This window comes from Bolinopsis microptera, chromosome 11 (genome assembly GCF_026151205.1).
Source record: "Bolinopsis microptera isolate Bmic1 chromosome 11, MBARI_Bmic_1.0, whole genome shotgun sequence".
Taxonomy (NCBI): Eukaryota; Metazoa; Ctenophora; class Tentaculata; order Lobata; family Bolinopsidae; genus Bolinopsis; species Bolinopsis microptera.
This window is the reverse complement of record NC_087082.1, coordinates 1,059,055-1,078,027: the sequence shown is the minus strand read 5'-3', so window position 1 is coordinate 1,078,027 and position 18,973 is coordinate 1,059,055. Positions and strand designations below refer to the sequence as shown.

Sequence of the window (18,973 nt, the reverse complement as noted above, 5' to 3'; positions counted from 1 at the left end):
ACTAAAGGGGGAAAACACTGTAAAAAAAAAACGCTCATTTTTTGGAGCCCTGAGGGGCCCCACAGGTACAAATGATAATATGGATGGCGCTCTTGGGAATTTGTTTTTTGGGTTGGGTGCCCCACGGGGGAAAATTTAAAATACGCCCCGGTAACGGCGCCCTTTAAATTTTCCACATCTTTCATGCTGTTTTTTTCGGTGGTAAACGACAGTTCAATTGACCATACTTACCATAAAATACTTTTCACGATACTTTTCTGATATACTTTACAACTGAAACAAGAAAAAAAGAAAGACCCTTTACAAATTTTTTTAAAATTCCCTATACATCCCCCAAACCCCTGAACTAACTAAAGATTTTTTCTAATAATAGTATTTATTTGGTCGAATATTTTACCGCTAACTTAACTTTCCCTTACATCACCCCCCCACTTTTTCCCAGTTATTGTCAGGGAGCACGGACGGGACGGTAAAGGTTTGTGGGGGGGATTGGGACAGAGTTTCATTGCCCCCCCTACAGAAAAACACCCGGGGAGGGGGGACAAATTGGGGTTTTAAAGGGGGTTTTGGAATAAATTCTCCCTTTATATACTGTTCCAAAATGGAAAGAGTTTAAAAAAATGAGAAACCCTTTTAACGTGAAAAAGGAAGGTTTTAAAACTTACACAAAAAAAAAATTTTTTATGAACGAGCCAAAATCTTGACCCCCCAAAAAATAGTGAAACCCCTTTTAAACCCCCTGTTTCCCCCGCGGGGGTTAGGGAAGTTTCTTTTGTTCGAAATTAAAACCTGAAGAAAAATCCGAGAGCCCCTTTTACGCGAAAAAAACCGGCAGCATTCTCGATGTAAGTTTTCCCTCTCTGAAAAAATTTCATAAACTTAATTCAAATTCCGTTTAAATTTACTAACTTAAAAAAAATTTACAAAAAAAACATCTTTTTTCTTCCAAGGTTGCCCTTTCGTAAAAAACTTAAAAAAGGATAAAATTTAGGGGGTTTTCTTTATTTTTTAAATTCGGGACCTGGTGCAAAAAGGGATAAAAAATTCTTTTAAAAACGGGGTTTTTGCCCGTAAACAAACTATGTTGGGCTTTTTTCTTAGCTATTTCAAATTCCCAATTAAAAAAACTTTTTTTCATTTTAAAATGTCCATAAAATACAGATTCATTTTTTTTTAAAAATTATAAAACCAAAAATGTTGGAGGCTAAAAGGCCTTAAAATTTTGCACTAAAAAAATTTTTGGTACATTCCAATCCTAAGTTTTTTTGCTAATTCAAAAATTTTTGTTTTAGGGTTAAAAATTTGAAATGTTTAAAAATAAAAAACATGAGGTTTTGTTTTGACAAATATTTTATTTTTAACGTTTGAAATGCCCTAAAAAATTCCACGTTGATTATTTTATTTTTTTAAAATTAAAAAACTCTAGACCCCTTTTCTCCAGGGCCCCCCCAGCGCTTTTTTAAAAGCCCAAAAACCTTTCCGTTAAGGGGCCCCTAAAGGACATTATTTTTTATAAAAAGCCCCTTTTTTTGTTGTTGCGCTTTAAAAGTGTTTTTCCCCGAAAAGAAAAACGCTGCTCATCGTAACTTAGTTTTTTAAAGGAATCTAAGTGTCGCAAGGTTGTAGCTCTTTTCTGTTTAAGCTTTATGTTTAAAGGGTTCCCAATTTTTAAAATTAAAGCTGTTTTTCTGAAAAAGCTAAAGGATGTCCAAGGGCTTTCTTTAGGCCTCTTAAAGGAAAACTTCCTAAATCAACTTTTTTTTTAAACCAAACATGGTGGGAAAAAAATTCCTTTAACCCCCTTTAAAAGTTTCCATTTCAAAAAGGTCGTGGAAATTTCTGGATGCAAAAAGAATTTTAAAAAAATTTTGTCAATAGTCGACAATGTTCCAAAAATTTCATCTTCGGATGTTTTAAACCCAGGTACAAGCTTAAAATTCTTTTATTTAAAAAGTTAGCCGCATCCTTTTGGGGTCCCCTGACACACCCTTCGCAAGGTTTTCAAAAGGCGGTTTTTAAGTTCGCATTTTTGTGATTGACGGTTTTTTTTATTTTTAAAAGAAAGGAAAGGCAAATTGTTGGGAAATGTTGCCGCATCCGTCATTTTTTTAAGTAATATTTCCAATTCGCTTTTTTAAACTATTTCGCTAAAAAAAAGTAATTAAAATTATAAAACTTTTTTAAAACCATTAAAAGTAAGGAGGAATAAATTTGTAAACCAAAGTGGTAGTGTATCAAGCAACTTCTTGCTTTTAACGTACAGTAAAGGGGGAAAACAAACCCGCAGTTTTAAAACCTGCCAAAAATACGGGTTTAATGTCAAACAATTTTGGGGATTTAAAGGGAAAAGTATATGAATTTTTGAAAAGGGTTTGTTATTGGCGCCCCTTGTTCCCAGAAAATTCACAAAAAAAAAAGGCAAACTTAAGCGAGAAATTCGTTAACAAATAAAAATTTTAACCTTTTAACTTGTAAATTTAGGGGGGGTCCCACGGGTTTGATATGTAATTTTTAATAGCAGAAATAAATTAAAAAAACCCCATTTGAAACTTTTTTTAAAAAAATAAAATTGATTTGGAAAGCTTTAAACTTGAAATTTCCCGAGAACGGGGTAAAAAACTAATCTTTGAAGCATGGGGTCTTTGGAATCATCATTTAATCATTTACACGACACTTCTTGGTTTGGGGTATATAGTGGTTAGTTTATGCGTCATAAAAAACATGGGAAAATAAAATCTTTTTAAAGCCCTTACCCCCAACCCGATAATTTTTTGATTGAGGAAGGGTTTCGGGGTTTTAAAAAATGCACATACTTTAATTCAAGATGTGCTCGTATGATTTAAGGATGTCTTGAAATGCGTTCTTGACTCTTGAGTAACTGTCAACAATTTAGCTTCTCAACCTCTATTTTTCTCCCTTCAAGCTTGATGGATATATACCTACACAACATCACGCTTGGACTAAACTGAGAGTTTTCTAACTAAATATTTACACTCCGTAATATAAATAATATGCTTAATTTTGGCGAAGGCTTCTTTGATTCTGACCATTTTGAAGGCTTCACCATCTTTAATTCATCGCAACCCTGTCTTTAATTTTCAAAGTGCAAGGATGTAACGTTTAAATTACAAACATCAGTAATCAATATAAATGAGCTTAATTATTAATTAAATGTAAGAAAGTCAATTAAAGACAATTCTGTTACAAATTTTACCAACAATTGTCATCCTAGTTTTGACACAGCATCACCAATATCCAGCTGTTTCATTAAGATTTAAGAGGTTTCCATACTGATAACTAGGATCAGCAGTCTGTTATGTTTTGGACCATCAGAAATTGTTGTCAGCACGATTACATGAATTTATGTGGCAAAGTACTCAAAGCGTTTGTTTGTACAATATACAGCAGTGTACTTCGATATTAAAGGTTGTATCCAGATAATTTTTTTCCCTACTCTTGCCGAAGGCAAAAAGATCGTAGGGAATAAGTAATCGGGTTTGGATATATGAGGTGGCCCGACGGTCCTACGGTGTCGACAAAAGTCAGCTCCTTCGCAATATAGACCACTCCCCTATAATTATGTGTATTGGAAGCGTCTGTTATGCTTTGCGCGACGCTAGCCATGTGTTAATTAATTACAGTGAAGTTCCTCCTTCGCAAAGTTATTTTCCACAATTTTCTGGATTCATTTATTGTTGATGCGCGCGGCATTGGTCTATTGGTCAAATAAATCGTCAATTTTTACCATGCGCGAATCCCACTCATTTATTATTTTTTCCAGTCACACTTTTCACTCGAAAGAATTAATGGTACAAAATACAAGTACATCGTAGGGAAAATTGATCGTGCGTGGTTTAACCGCGGCGAAATTCTTGTTAAAAGGATAGTCATGAAGATTCAACTTTAGAAAAATTATAAATCCAAAAACGTATGTACCTGATAAAAAAACATCCACATTACGTACATTCTCTTGTTAATTTTCACAACAAAATGATACCTTAAAATAGTTATACCACAATGTTTTCTTCGTGCACGCCTGAACATCCTGCTCTATCTCAGTTTCAAATACTCAGCGCAGCTCTTAAGCAATGAATTCAGAGCTTCCTTAAGTCTATCCTCACAGTGGTAGCGGGAGTCATTGGTCAACTTGTTGCGCTCCGAACAAGAGGGTATCCCCGGAATCATCAGTGCTGAAAAGGTTCTAGCACTTTCTGTTGCTTGCTCCACCTTTACAAGATACGAATACTTTAATTTCAGTTGTGCACGGACAGCGAAGGGTTGTCTCAGTGCGTTCTTGAGTCTAGCGTTGCATTTTAGCTGCTCTACATCTACTTGTCCCCCTGTGAGCTCGTTCGATAAATCTAGAAAATCTTTAACAGCTCCGTGACTTTCTGTTTTGACTGCTCCAACATTTTCTTTTCCCCTCTGTTTCAAGTCCAAGATGCACATTGAATTTATTATGTGCTCCAGAGATGACAGTGAATCCAACATTTCACTTCGAGACGATTTTAATTCAGGTAAATCCGCTTCCATTCTTTTTAGGTAAAAGCTGGCTGCATCTTCCATGCTGGCGTATCCTTGTTGACTTTCCATTGGGAGTTGAGCTGCTGACGCTTTCAACAAATCCTGAACCAAGTTGTAAAAAGAGAGAGCCAGCCTCGTAGTTTGATTATGGATAGTGCTGTTTACTTTGACGAGCAAATTTGCAAAGTGCTGCTGAATTGTGGCTTCATCTGCCAGTATTTGGTCAGTCATATTATCTTGCTTTTGATTGCTAGAAAGTTAAAGTTACAAAATGAAAACCAAGGTAATTGCAACGAGCTAGTAAGTTATTGTTAATTTTCAATAGAATTCAAATACATTAATAACAAAAACCAATGTTATCTACGAGTAAAACATATATACTAGATAATATCATGATACTAGGAGCGTGAACAAAAAACCGTGATGGACAACAAAATGTATTAAGTAAGTTAACAAAGCGCATTCACATGTATTACTCTTCCTTACGTCCTGGTAATTCATCCAGGCCTGTCACCGTTGCATATTTTGTTAAAGTCAAGGATAGCCTACAAATACACAATACAAATGTTTCCCATTTCAGTTAATTATTCCTGCATATTTTTTGCTTTTGTCTTGGTGAGATCGAGGCTAAAGGATTGGCAGAATTGAGAATCTACGGATCAAATGATAACCATACCTAACAAGGCTATTTAGGCTATTTGACCTGATGTGATACGACTTCGAAACTGCCAATATTTTATCGGCGATATATGATATAAAAAATCCGAAACCTCTTACTTAGAATGTGTCACGCATTTCATGATAAGGTAATAGACGATTGTTAGGAATATCAAAGGAGTTATGTCAATTGGACAGGTAAACGTACTGTAGATCAATACGCATCAGATTTCAACAATCCCGAAAGTTCGACTCTGCGCTACCTCAGGGGCGTGCACAGGATTTTTGAAAGGGGTAGGCGAGGAGTCGGCGTGAAGCGCCGGCTCCGAGGCTACCGCCGCGAGCGAAGCGAGCGGCGGCAGGGGCCCGGGGGCGCAGCCCCCGGAAAATTTGTTGACTGAATTATAGAATTATATGCTAAGCCAATAGGATTAAGGATATCATTACAGAAGGTTCAAAGCAGTTGATACACACTTGGTCATTAGAAATTTCTGAACTTTATCAGCCTAGATGCCAAGTGGATATCATCAGTCATCTAACATTGTACATGAAGATACTAGATCAAAGTAGATACTTTAGCTCCTCTTTCCCATATTAATCTGCCTCTCTCTAATCACTAATGACTAATCTCTTGACTCTTTTAAGCTTGAACTGTTTCTTAATGTGATTCCCAGCCAACCATGAAGGAGTGGCTACCTAGAATTAAGGCAGCCATCCCATGGAAAATGTATGTGTAACAGCCTTATTCAATTAGTTCGAAATTAGTACATATGTTTAAAAAGTAATACTTGTGTTTGATGTCGTTTAATTTTTTGTGAAAATTTTTATAAAATTTTTAATAAAAATATTTTTTTGCTATATAAAGCAATTTTCGACAAAAAATTATAGGTCAACATTTCAAAAAGGGGGCGGCGACCGCCTCCATCGCCCCCCCCCCTGGGCACGCCCCTGCGCTACCTGGAGTTCGACACATACAGTTGCTCTAATCAGTAATCACTGTTCTCTCTCCAGTCCAGTCGTTCTTCAAATTCACTATTGGGAGTACTTCAATAATCCCCCCCCCTCCCCCTCCCCCATTCAGTCTAATCATTTATCAGTCCTATTTATCCTTGTTTTTTTTAAGGAAGGCCTATATCGAAATTTGGAAATGACAAGTCTATCCAAAGTTTAGTCTCAACAAAAATTACAAAGGATAGCCTACATTTACAAAACAAAATGACATAACTGCAAAATTAAACCTCAATATCAGTGTTCATAGCTTCAACATTCAACACAACAAGATGAGATCTCTAGCAGGTGATCTGTAACTGGAATTTGAGGAGCTCTCCTCGTCAAGTACCTGATACATTACTACAATTGCCACCCACTATTATATGTATATGTAACCTAAAACCTGTACACATTTTATGCAGTTTTTAGGTTTTGAATATATTTTGGATATAATAAAGTGTGCAATTAGCTGTTGTATTAAATATTTAGCGGATTGAAAGTTATTCAAATGATGGTATCGACTATATCTAACTCAGAGCTAAGAAGAAGGGCTAGTTGTAATATGCGAACATGACATTATGTGCTACCTTGTGAAGATTACCACTCCTGACCACATTATGGAGTTACTACTTTTGACTTTTGTTTAAATCGTTATCTTACCGCCCTATTAACCGGTAGTGGTAACACACAGTTTGTATTCTGCAGTACAGCTTGGTTGTCAGTTCCAGTTTAGCAGTTTCCCGTGCGTTGTAGTTTCAGAGCTCCCCTCTCTAATGGCCCTCTCTCTCTAATGGCCCCTCTCTCTACAATTAGCAACAGAGAGAGCGATTATGAGCTTGGTTGTTTAGATCTGCTGGAAATAGCTATACTAGTAAAGTATAACTAGTATTACTTTAGTCTATAGTTAATACTATAGAAGAAATATGTGTTTGTACCGTTTCGTTTGTGATAAAAGAACATCAAAATAATGGCATGCCATTATTTAAAACGTATTCAAAAGGTCAAAAACTGAATTTTTTGGTGTTTGTGCGAAACTATTGGTCAGATTTTATAACGCTGATATTTTCGAAGAATAAAGATTTCATGTAGCAGCTCTAAAAGTTTTTACCGCTTTATAGTACTTAATTGATGATCGTGGACAGGTTTTCTGTGGTTCGAATATAATTTTATGACCAGGAGCTGATAATTAAAACCCTTAACATTCAAAAAGAATTGAATTTGAAAAACAATTTACTTTTAGGAAGCATGAACAATTTCTGTCATTGATATTTTCTTTCGTTGTCCAGAAGCTAACCTGTTCAATTTCCCTAGCCCTTATGATGTTTAAAAACGAAGATGTAATGTTATTTTGTTGAGAAAGATAAGTGAGGAAACATGCAGATTTTGGTGAGGTATCAGAAAAAAGAAGAGTGGAGCCAAGACAAGAATGATTATCGTGAGATATCCGTGTCTGGATTTGAGGAGATAGAGAACTTGATGGATTATAGCACTGTCGTGCAAATTCAAGTTTTCCAGCACTTCGGAAATCGTAATTGGTACCTTCTTGCTATTCTGAAAAAACAACAGGACAAAGAAGAACAAGTGAAATGGTTAATACATCTAAATTGTGGGGATAACAGGAAGAAGTCTATACTTATGTTCGAGAAATGCAAAAACTTTGACCCCTCAGTAATGAAACGTCTGTCGGACCTGGATACGGAATGTAATGAAACGGTAAAAATCTTCTTGGGGTATGTGGAGACTGCTGCTTCAGTTGATGACACAGAAACATTTGCACAGTCACTAGTAAACAGAATCTCAGGAACAACGAGATGGATGATAAGTGGTCCATCCAGGACAAAAGAAAAAGAAAAAGAAAAAGAAAAAGAAAAAGAAAAAGAAAAAGAAATACAAAATACTCATGACAGTTCCACTTCTAAAACCCCTAATAGTTAGGGCAAGAATTGCTGTTTATGGGTCAATCTGTGAACAAATTCGTAACAAAGGTTTGTCTACAGGAATGTGTTGTCCATAGTCCCAGGAACCACCAAAAAAAACCGTCCAGCTGAAACTTTTGGGCAAAAATTTTTATAGTCATTTTTCTCCAGGAACCCATACGCCCCACCCCTAATATTGGTTATTCGGCTCCCGAAGGTCTTGAGATCTCCATAGGGGGTGCAAAATGACCGCAATGGCCACATTATGGCAGGCGAATGATAGTTTCAGAACGATTGGAGCTTTATTTTTCGAAATAAATGGAATTTTTCGAATTTTTTCTCAATTTTATTGAAATTTCGAAAAAAAAAACACCAAATTATTTTTAACGCTTATTTCAAATCTATTTAAAAACTTATCTACAAATAACAAATACGGTTAATCTAAAATGTGTATTCTCAGTAAGTACCATGACAATTATTAATACACAGTTAATATTAATCAAAATTCGCTTGTTCTTCAGGTTCATCATGTCTAATGTTTGTGCAGTTCATACCATGGCATCGTCCACAAGCTGGCAAACAATTGAAGCCATATTTCCTACATGAACATCTGAAAGTCAAACAGGCCTGTTCCACATCGACAGAACAGTTACAACATATAAGGTTCATATGAGGAGGATAACTGAGGAGGAGGAGAAGGACTGAGGAGGAGAAGAGGGATCCAGGAGGAGAACCCAGGAGGAGGAGGAGGACTGAGGAGGAGGACTAAGGAGAAGGAAGACTGATGAGGAGGATGAGGAAGAGGGTGACTGGGAGAAGGACTGAGAAGGACTGAGGAGGAGAATGCGGACTGAGGAGGAGGAACCAGGAAAAGGAGGAGGAGGAGGACTAAAGAGGAGGACTGAGAAGGCGAAGGAGGACTGATGAGGAGGATGAGAATGAGGAGGAGGGTGACTGGGGGAGGACTGAGGAGGAGGGTGACTGGGGGAGGACTGAGGAATATGAGGAAGACTGAGGAGGAGGAGGAAGAGGAGAAGGACTGAGGAGGAGAAGGACTGAGGAGGAGAAGGACTGAGGAGGAGAAGCAGGAGGAGGAGGACCCAGGAGGATGAGGACCCAGGAGGAGGACCCAGGAAAAGGCCCCAGGAGGAGAAGGAGGAGGACTGGGGAGAAGGAGGACTGTTGAGGACGAGGAGGAGTGAAAGAAGGACTGAGGAGGGGAGGAGGAAGAGGAATGAGGAGGATCAGGAAGACCCAGGAGGAGGAGGACCCAGGAGGAGGACCCAGGAGGAGGAGGAGGAGGACTGAGGAGGATGACTGAGGAGGAGGAGGACTGAGGAGGAGGAGGAGGACTGAGAAGGAGGAGGACTGAGGAGGAGGAGGACTGAGGAGGAGGAGGAGGAGGAATGAATAGGAGGAGGAGGGGGACTGGGCAGGACTGAGGAGGAGGAGGACTGAGGAAAAGGATGAGGAGGAGGACTGAGAAGGAGGACTGAGCTGAGGAGGAGGAATGAGGACTGAGGAGGAAGAGGAGGAGGATGAAGAGGAGGTGGACCTAAGAGGAGGAGGTCCCAGGAGGAGGACCCAGGAGGAGGACTCAGGAGGAGGAGGAGGATGACTGAGGAGGAGGACTGAGGAGTACTGAGGAGGATCGCTGAGGAGGATGGCTGAGGAGGATGGCTGAGGAGGATGGCTGAGGAGGATGACTGAGGAGGATGACTGAGAGGGAGGAGGAGGAGGACTGAGGAGGAGGAGGAGAAAGAGGACCCAGGAGGAGGACTCAGGAGAAAGAGGAGGAGGAGGACTCAGAAGGAGGAATGAGGAGGACTCAGAAGGAGGAATGAGAAGGAGGAGAACTGTTAACGGGTGATACTCGTAAAATATCTGTCCAACTCGGCGCGCGTCCTGGTAGGTTGTAAACCTACAAGAGAACTGAGGAGGAGGAGGAGGAGGACTGAATAGGAGGAGGAGGGGGACTGGGGGAGGACTGAGGAGGAGGAGGACTGACGAGAAGGATGAGGAGGAGGACTGAGGACTGAGGAGGAAGAGGAGGAGGATGAAGAGGAGGAGGAGGACCCAGGAGGGGGAGGACTGAGGAGGATGATGAGGACTGCAGAGGAGGAGGACTGAGGAGGATGGCTGAGGAGGATGACTGAGAGGGAGGGGGAGGAGGAGGAGGAGGACTCAGGAGGAGGACTCAGGAGGACTGAGAAGGAGGAGGACTGAGGAGAACTGAGGAGGATGAGGAGGAGGACTGAATAGAAGGAGGAGGAGGGGGACTGGGGGGAGGACTGAGGAGGAGGACTGAAGAGGACTGAGGAGAAGGATGAGGAGGAGGACTGAGGAGAAGGACTGAGGACTGAGGAGGAAGAGGAGGAGGATGAAGAGGAGGAGGATGAAGAGGAGGAGGATGAAGAGGAGGAGGAGGAGGAGTCAGGAGGAGGACCCAGGAGGAGGACTCAGGAGGAGGATGACTGAGGAGGTGGAAGAGGAGGAGGAGGAGGAGGAGGAGGAGGAGGAGGAGGAGGAAGAGGAGGAAGCATCTAAATGTTATTTCAATTTTTGTTATTTTTTGTCCGTTTTTGTCCGTTTTTGTCCGCTTTATTTTTTGTCCGTTTTGAAAATATGGCTGCCAAACGGACAAAAACGGACAAAAAACATGATCCCCCCCCCCCCCCCCCCCCCCCCTTTAGAAGCAGAGTTATTTTCTCTGATAGATCCTGAATAGATTTAGTCTTAAAGTTAACACCTATATTTTCGTTCACACATTTGTTGATGTAACCTTCCAAGTCTACTAGTTCCTCGTCGTAAACTTCTTCCTCTATAATGAAACAACAAATAGCGGCGTCGATCAGAAAGTGGGCTCTCAACGCTTTATAGTAAGATCCTCCATCCGATATATGCGTGACGTCTCCAGGATACACGAGTTTGATGAGCTCCTCTAAACCAGAGTCTGCCATTATATAGCCTATGCAGCCAAGAAAACTCGTGAGAGTGTGGAAGCCCCCAACCCTGATCACAATAGGCATCCCAGTTTCCAGTACTATTCGGGTGGCCTTAATCCACAATGGCAAATCGAATGTGATTATCATCGGCTCACTGTAGGATAACTTAAGACATTCAACCAGAGTAGCATGTACCGTCGAATAGCTGTCTGGGGGTTGGTCAATAATCTGTTGTTTGTTAGTTAACCTTGATATTTGTTAATTGAAGTTATTTCCCGAGTAAGATTTGAAATAAGCGTTAAAAATAATTTGGTGTATTTTTTTCGAAATTTTAATAAAATTGAGAAAAATTTCGAAAAATTCCATTTATTTCGAAAAAATAAAGCCCCAATCGTTCTGAAACTATCATTCGCCTGCCATAATGTGGCCATTGCGGTCATTTTGCACCCCCTATGGAGATCTCAAGACCTTCGGGAGCCGAATAACCAATATTAGGGGTGGGGCGTATGGGTTCCTGGAGAAAAATGACTATAAAAATTTTTGCCCAAAAGTTTCAGCTGGACGGTTTTTTTTGGTGGTTCCTGGGACTATGGACAACACATTCCAGTAGACAAACCTTTGTTACGAATTTGTTCACAGAAAAATCAACTCTTGCCCTAATATAACACTAGCTGCAATACATCTCCGAGGGCAGATAGAACAGATAGAACAACCGTAACCTTAACGATGAAAGATAGGAAGGAAAGATTCGTATGTAAATTTTACGATAGAAACTTTTGGGAGGGTAAATTTATCTATCGAGAGGCAGAGGGTGAATGTGTCAATTTGTTCGAGGGAGATATTGATAACAACAGTAAGTTTCTAACCTTGCTTGAAGTAGAAAACTTGCTTGGGACAAGCAGCAGGATCATGAACATATTCCTCTGCGAAGTCAGCATAAGAAGTTTCTCTAATGGACGGATCACAGAGCAGTTCACGGCGTCCAGTCATCTCCTCATGCTTAAAATAAAGTCTAGCTCGGAAGAGTCTAACCAGGACGGGACTTTGTGGACTTTTTTCTTGAATGGTTATCAGGACACATCGCGGGGTGCAGTGGAGCATTTAGCTGGTACGTGCTACTTCACAAACATTATGAAGTCGACACCAGCACACTCAAAACGAAGAGCCAGCTCGTAAAGATTAAGGTGCTGAAAAGGGATGAAAGTTTGCAACGTGTGGGCCGATTGTGTACCTATTTGAAAGAGCAGTTCATACCAGTGTACCAGAGGAACCACATACCTGGTGACACTTTCTACTTCTCTCTGGAGATATTTAAGCGGTTATCAAAAAACATTTCACACTTGCCCCGGTTTCTCCGTCTCCCTGGTCCCCACTATAAATCTTCCTGGGAAGGTAAAATTGTGTTGCACGATTACGAAGATGGGAACAGACAGGAATACACAGTTGATAACATCTCACAACTCTGTCAGAATCTGGATCCGAACCATTTGCTCAGGGTAATAGCTGTTGAGATATACAAAAACCCGCTAGCAGGCTGGCTCGATATCCCCCATGTAGCGTTCCATCCCTACGTTTTGTTCCGCACATCTGACGGTCGGCACTGGTCGATAGATAAGTATCCTTGCGAGTTGATTCTACAGCGATCATTTGACGAGAATGAACTTAAAGAGAAGATCTTGGGGCAACAGAGATTCTGCAAAAGTAAATTCTGCAGAAGACAAGCTTCTAAATGTATCATCTCTGATGATAGCAATTGTCTCTTTTCGGGAGTACTTCGCTATCTTGAGACCAGTGGAGAATTGCAGGCACCCTATGTTCTGACTACGGACAATTGCATGCGATTTGCGGAGGTCATGTTTAATCAGATTGCTAGTAATAAGGAATGGAAGATGCCAGCCATCGCAGAGCTCGCCAATAAGGCTACTAACAAAATTCATGGATGCAGGAATTTTAGACAAAGAATGTTTACTAACTAGTCAGAAATGACCGAATGTAGCCACAAAGACAAACATTTGTTGTAATTAACTTCCCTAGTAGCATGTGCATTGTGCACGTCTTTACACACTTTTTATCTTTCATATGTTAAATTTACATGTTTTATAGCTTTATCAAAAGGGTTAGTACAGTTAGTATTTTAGTTAGTTGTGAATGTGCCATTTTGGGACCGTTTCAAGGTGAAATTTATTTTCCAGTTTTTGCTATGTAAAATGTAATCATCCATATTATAATTGTAATGTAAAATGTAATTGATTCGAATTTTTAACAGAATTGTAATAGTATAATGTTTGTAACATATTGAAGTTTTAATTCAGTATAATAGTATGGTTAAATTAAGGTGGAGATTATTGTAGTTGTTCTTTAATTAGTGTAGAATATTACGCTCCCAAATAAAACATTATATTCTTTCGAACAATTGAAACAAATGCAATCAAATTGGCGGGCATACGATCCGTTTCATGGTATAGTTATTATTATACGAAAAAACAATACCAATCCTCAGTTATATTATAATATTATATTGTTATGTATAATATATATTCAATGTTCAATAAAACAGCGAAAGTTCTGTTAACAAATAGCAATCATTGTTTCTAGACAGGTCCACCCCAATAAAAATACAAGTTCCTAGGGCCCTTCACTTTTACTCGTCATTAAAAGGCTCCAAACTTTACTAAAAATAAAAGTGCTGAACTTACAGAAAATCTTACAAAACTCTAAAATCTTGACCCAGATGTCAGATATCTGTAAGTTGAGGTTTCTGTGCATGATTACCTTAATCTAACATAATATAGTCAGTACGTTCTCCAATATTCCAGCTTCGAGGAGGTTAGAGCAGATTTCAGTTAGTTCCCGCTCAACTAGCGTTAACTAGCGTTAACTTAGGTAATGTCGTACAAGTTAAGATGTCTGATAATTGGGATCATTATGATAGGACTAATGCAGTAACACCCCAGTTCCATGGCCGGATATCATGCCAAATTATTAGACGGAGGTCCATTTCCCGTAGATCATCTCCGGAGATGATTCTCCGGCTCCGTCTACTGTATTAGACGGAGATGAAGCTCTCCAGGAATTTCTCGGAGATTAATTCATACAGAATCATACAGAATCAACAAAATTACCGTAGATGGTCTCCGGTCGTGGAACTGCAAACCGGAGAAATATCCGGAGAAATATCAGTAGACGATCTCCGTCTAATAATTTGGCATAATATCCGGCCATGGAACTGGGGTGTAATGCGTCTCCATCTGAGATGTCCATATTGTTTATGCGTGTTTTAAAATTAACAAGGCTGACTCAGCTTTTACTTTCAGGTTGTAGTTGACGATGCTAACAACTCGCTCTGGATAGGAACTACGAAAACATCTGTAAACAAATGGGAGCTGCCATCAGTCAAGTCTACTCATAGTATTAGTATATCGGAAAAACCTACCGTATCTACCCCTGCAGCTATTATAAAAGGTGGGTTCTCAGCGACGGAATGTGAAATTATATGTAGTTGTACCCTCATAAAAAACATTACTTTTAGTTCAGTTAATAGGTTACCAAAAGTCGCGTATTAACTCCACTAAGTGGTGTATTAAGAGCACTTGGTGCAGTTAATAAATTACTTTTTGAGCCGCGCGGAACATGTGCTCGCACATTGAGGATACAAATAAAAACGTATGCAGTTTTAAGTTTGACTTATATCTGATTGTTTCTCATTTATATAATTGTATAGCCGGGTAGTACTAGTAAGACAAAGAAAAACAATGTTACAATTTAATCGACGAGTATTTTTTTTCAATGTCAAGTCAGAGTGTATTGCACTCTTCTTTTCCGGACTGATGATCTGGAAGACTCACATTTGTTGTTAATGCTAGTCAATACTTCAATAGTCTCGCTGGTGTCATTTCTCTGGTCTGCTCTCTGTAGTTCGTTCAAATCGCTGATTATTCTAAGCTTAGTGCAACCAACAAGCCCTTTAATTCCGGTTAATCATCCTTTAAATTAAGACAAAAATAAAATGCGTGGGCGGCTCACGATCTGGCCGTTTACTGTTTGGTCGTATAAAAAAGGCTGATAAGATATAAATGAAAAGTAGCGTCCTCAAATGGAGACTTGAATGTAAAGTACAAAGAATAACAGCTTAACCCCAATCCAGGAGGTGACGGATTGAAAAGCGCGATAGTCCTGTCGGACAAGCAGCACGTTATTTGTACAGACAGTGCTGGTAACGGCTTCCTTTACAATGTTCTGGGGGCTAAACTTGTGAAGGAGCTGGGTAAGATTGATGTCAAGGAGGAGGTCAGGGCAAGGAACAAGCAGGAGTTTATACCAAACTGGTTCTCAGCTGATGTTAAAACTGGGGTGAGTTCATTGTAAACTGAAGTAAACCAGGTAAACTTGGGATCACTATTACTACTCTCAGTACTCAGCTATCTAGAATATAGGCTTTCTCTCGATTCATTCAAATGTTAAACCAATTTTTAAGGAGCTCTGAAAATATTTGAATAATTTAATCGCCGCAGATGCTGACAATATGTCTGGATGAGAGTGACTGCTACAGTGCATGGGTCTGTGTCAAGGATGATCTAGACGGGAACAACGACAACAAAATTAACTACGGAGGTCTGATAATCCAGGCGTTGCTCCAGAACTGGGTGTGCACGGGCGCGCCAAACGACCCGACGGAGCAGGAGTGCCGCGCGCTGTACAGCAAGCAATGCGCGTTACCCCCACACACGCCCTTTGCTCTGATAGAGGGCAGTGATGGGTGTGGTAGGACCTTGTTTAGAATCAGAGTGGACGAGACTGGGAACCCTAACGACAGTAGGATACTAGACGAGCTGATACCGGGCTGGGTTTACGATCTTAGGGTTAAAAACGAGATGCCCAAGTTCACCAAAATAGCCTTTTATATCGAGCCATACGCCGAGGATCCGCCACCAAAATCCAGAGAAGGGAGATTATCTGCAAACGATTTCCTGGCGATATCAAAAGTAATCGAGTACGTAGGAGACAAGATTCTGGGTCCTCAAGAGGGCCCCAACCCTGTGGCTCACGAGATATTGATATTCTGCAACAAACAGAAACTTGAACCCCATATGGACTTAAGGACTGTAAAACATACCATTTGGAAGAGTGGGTCGGATCTTAGGTTGATGTATCTTGTGTCATGAGGGTGTCACGTGGGTGGGCGGCCACTCCTTATATGGGCATCACGTGGGATGTATCGCGTGTCATGAGTTGTCATATTGCAGTCCGTCTCATCTGTTACTCTATCACTATGTGCTTTGAAGGGATATTGTTTTGAAGCATTATTTATGTTTATTATGATTGCAGGAATTTATAGGTTTGAATTCCCTGACGTAGAACAGCTCTAAGTTTTGTTTATAGCTGTTTGTTTAATTGTGGTTTAAACTTTAGTTCCTTTATGAAGCTTGCTAATTGAATTTGGAAATCTTTGGAATTGTTATTTAAATCTTTATTTCTGTTGGCAGATTAAATTTGTGGTTGTCACCTGCATTTATTCATTACATAAGTAGTAAGCTTAAAATTACAAATTGAAACAAGTAGTTGGGAAAATCATGTGGGTCAATCATTTCGGTTTTTATCAATACAAAATGAGTCTTAAAATCCTTTACAGTATCAGCATTAAAGTTATTTGCAACATAAGGTGAAGACTTAAGAAGTTCAAGTATGATAAAGGTGAGCTAACTATTACTAACAGATTAAAAATTTGGCACATGCTCAGAAATCAAATTCTCTATTTTGACTTCACCAAGATGAAAAATGTGATCGCCACAGCAAAAAGACCTGGAATTACAATGGACGCGTACGCAAAAATATGTTTCGTATCTTGAAGCCCAGCACAAATCATGGCAAAATGTCCAAAGTCCGATATCATCATATTAAGAAGAAATGAGATCAATAGTGTGAGGAGGCATCTCAATAAGTTGTGCGTGGGTGCCCTCAAAGCACCGATAATAGCGAAGGTGAAGGAGACAACAAAGAGTTGCAACCAGTATCCAGCCCCGCTGCCGCGGCAAAGCTTCCCAAACATTTCTGTGTCGAAGAAATCTCGTTTTACGTGGTCCAGAAAACCGCTTTCTACCAACAGGCCAGTTTCTAGACCTTTCTCCAAAGCGATCTGGGTCAGAATTGCCGCGAGGATTGCTCCCCAGAATGGATCCATTGCCATGCCCATAGCTCTGAAATTAATTCGGGAGATAATGAGATTATTAAAAATTATGGTAATACGTCCGTATTCAGATATCTTCAATTTTATAACAAAACCTATCACGAATGTGAGTGTCTTTTTGATATTGATAGCAAAAACCCCAGGCAACAGTTCCTATCACTTAATTGATTTAATTCAGAAAATATTTGCGGTAATAATACTATTTCTATGCTGGAGTTTAAGTTCAATGTTATAAATTTTTGGGATAAGAATTAGGAATCTTTCACATGTTAATTTAAACTGAAGCCTGCCCTGGGGGAGATGAAGTATATATGCTAATACGCTAGTGTAATTTCTCTGTTCCAAATCATGACTTACTCTTAGTCTTAGTATGGGGGGGGGGGGGTTGGGGGGTTCAGATTGAAAAAATAGAACTACAAGTTTCAGTCGAGCATTCAGCATTGAGATCTAAAAACCAGTATAATCCTATTTGCAATTAATGTCCGGAAACTAATGCCAATTAGTTCGATCGCATGCACAATGAATATGAAATAACGACAGCCGGAATGATAGTTATTAGTCGGTATGTGAAAAGTGTAGTAGTATAAGATGTAAAAGTATTAGCATTGTTTCCAGTGAAAAGCTCTTGTCTGATGGTCGAAATGGGGTTATACTTGTTTTGTGCTCTCATTATGACAGCATTTTTCCTTGTACCACTTCCACAGTTCATTGCATGTAGATTGTAGACAATGCGACAAGATGGCTTTGCGATACTGCGACGAATTGAAAACGTAAACTTCTTCATTAAGCAAAGACTAAAACTGCCCAAACCCAAAGAAATTTTACGTGTCTCAAATAGATCCTCAGCCTAGGGTTCGTATTTATTCGTAATCAATTCATCGATAAAAAGAATTAACATACTGAACATGAGTAGTAACGTAGTTAATAAGCTCCCAATAAAAATTTAATTCGATCCTGATTATTTGATAGGATAGACAGTCAGGTTGTCTCTGCCTGGCTTTATGTTCAATGTCATTGTTACTGATAGCTCAAACGTTTTGTAGGTGGCACGTGCCACGATTTCCATAACAATTTTTAGTGCGACCGCGACCGGAAGCATTGCTTGTCTCATATTGCATATACGGCAAAAATATCATTGTTTGTACCACTTATCCAATAAGCATAACACTGATGTGCTTAATTAAGCTTATCAATGAATACTATGATCATGGAGACACAGTTATGTTTAGCTCAATCTCCGCCTACTTTTTCACAAAAGAACTGACAATTCCGCATTAGGTTTTTAGATCGTCCATCCAACAACAATAGCATAAAATTGAAAATTTCGCCGTACATCATGAACAAAGAAAAAGCTTTTGAAAAACTAACTTTATTAATAAACCGGGTGTCACTGGGTGTCACCCGGATTTTCTTCAAAGGACGAAAAGCATTTTAAGAACCATTCTAGACTATAGTAGTAATGGTACGTCTACATTATATTTATAGTAATGGCGTTAGTTTATGGCACGGGTATCCGTTTAAACAATAAAGTAACTTCATTACATATTCTGGCGCGATGTTTAGTGAAACATCGCGCTGATTCGTCGGCCTTTTCTCACGTACTCACAATCGCGAGGTCTTGATTGTGACTATTTGCTCTAATAAATTTATAGCACATCCAACAATGAAGGTTGCCGGCAATTATTATTTTTCCCTCTTTTTAAAATAATGCCTCTCCGCTCCGATCCACTCTCGCAAAATCATAATATTGTTGACAA

At 39.5% G+C, this 18,973-nt stretch overlaps 2 protein-coding genes across 2 annotated transcripts in view; one reads left to right on the top strand and one right to left on the bottom strand.

The window, feature by feature from the left end:
- Positions 1 to 18,973, bottom strand: part of LOC134822730 (phosphatidate phosphatase LPIN1-like) — a 582,707-nt gene that overhangs the window by 188,100 nt on the left and 375,634 nt on the right.
- Positions 621 to 16,515, top strand: LOC134823125 (WD repeat-containing protein 48-like). The gene is made up of 5 exons (XM_063834469.1): positions 621 to 651; positions 796 to 845; positions 14,347 to 14,494; positions 15,177 to 15,382; positions 15,544 to 16,515. The coding sequence occupies exons 1-5, from the start codon at positions 621 to 623 to the stop codon at positions 16,192 to 16,194; spliced, it is 1,086 nt and encodes a 361-aa protein (XP_063690539.1). The 3' UTR covers positions 16,195 to 16,515.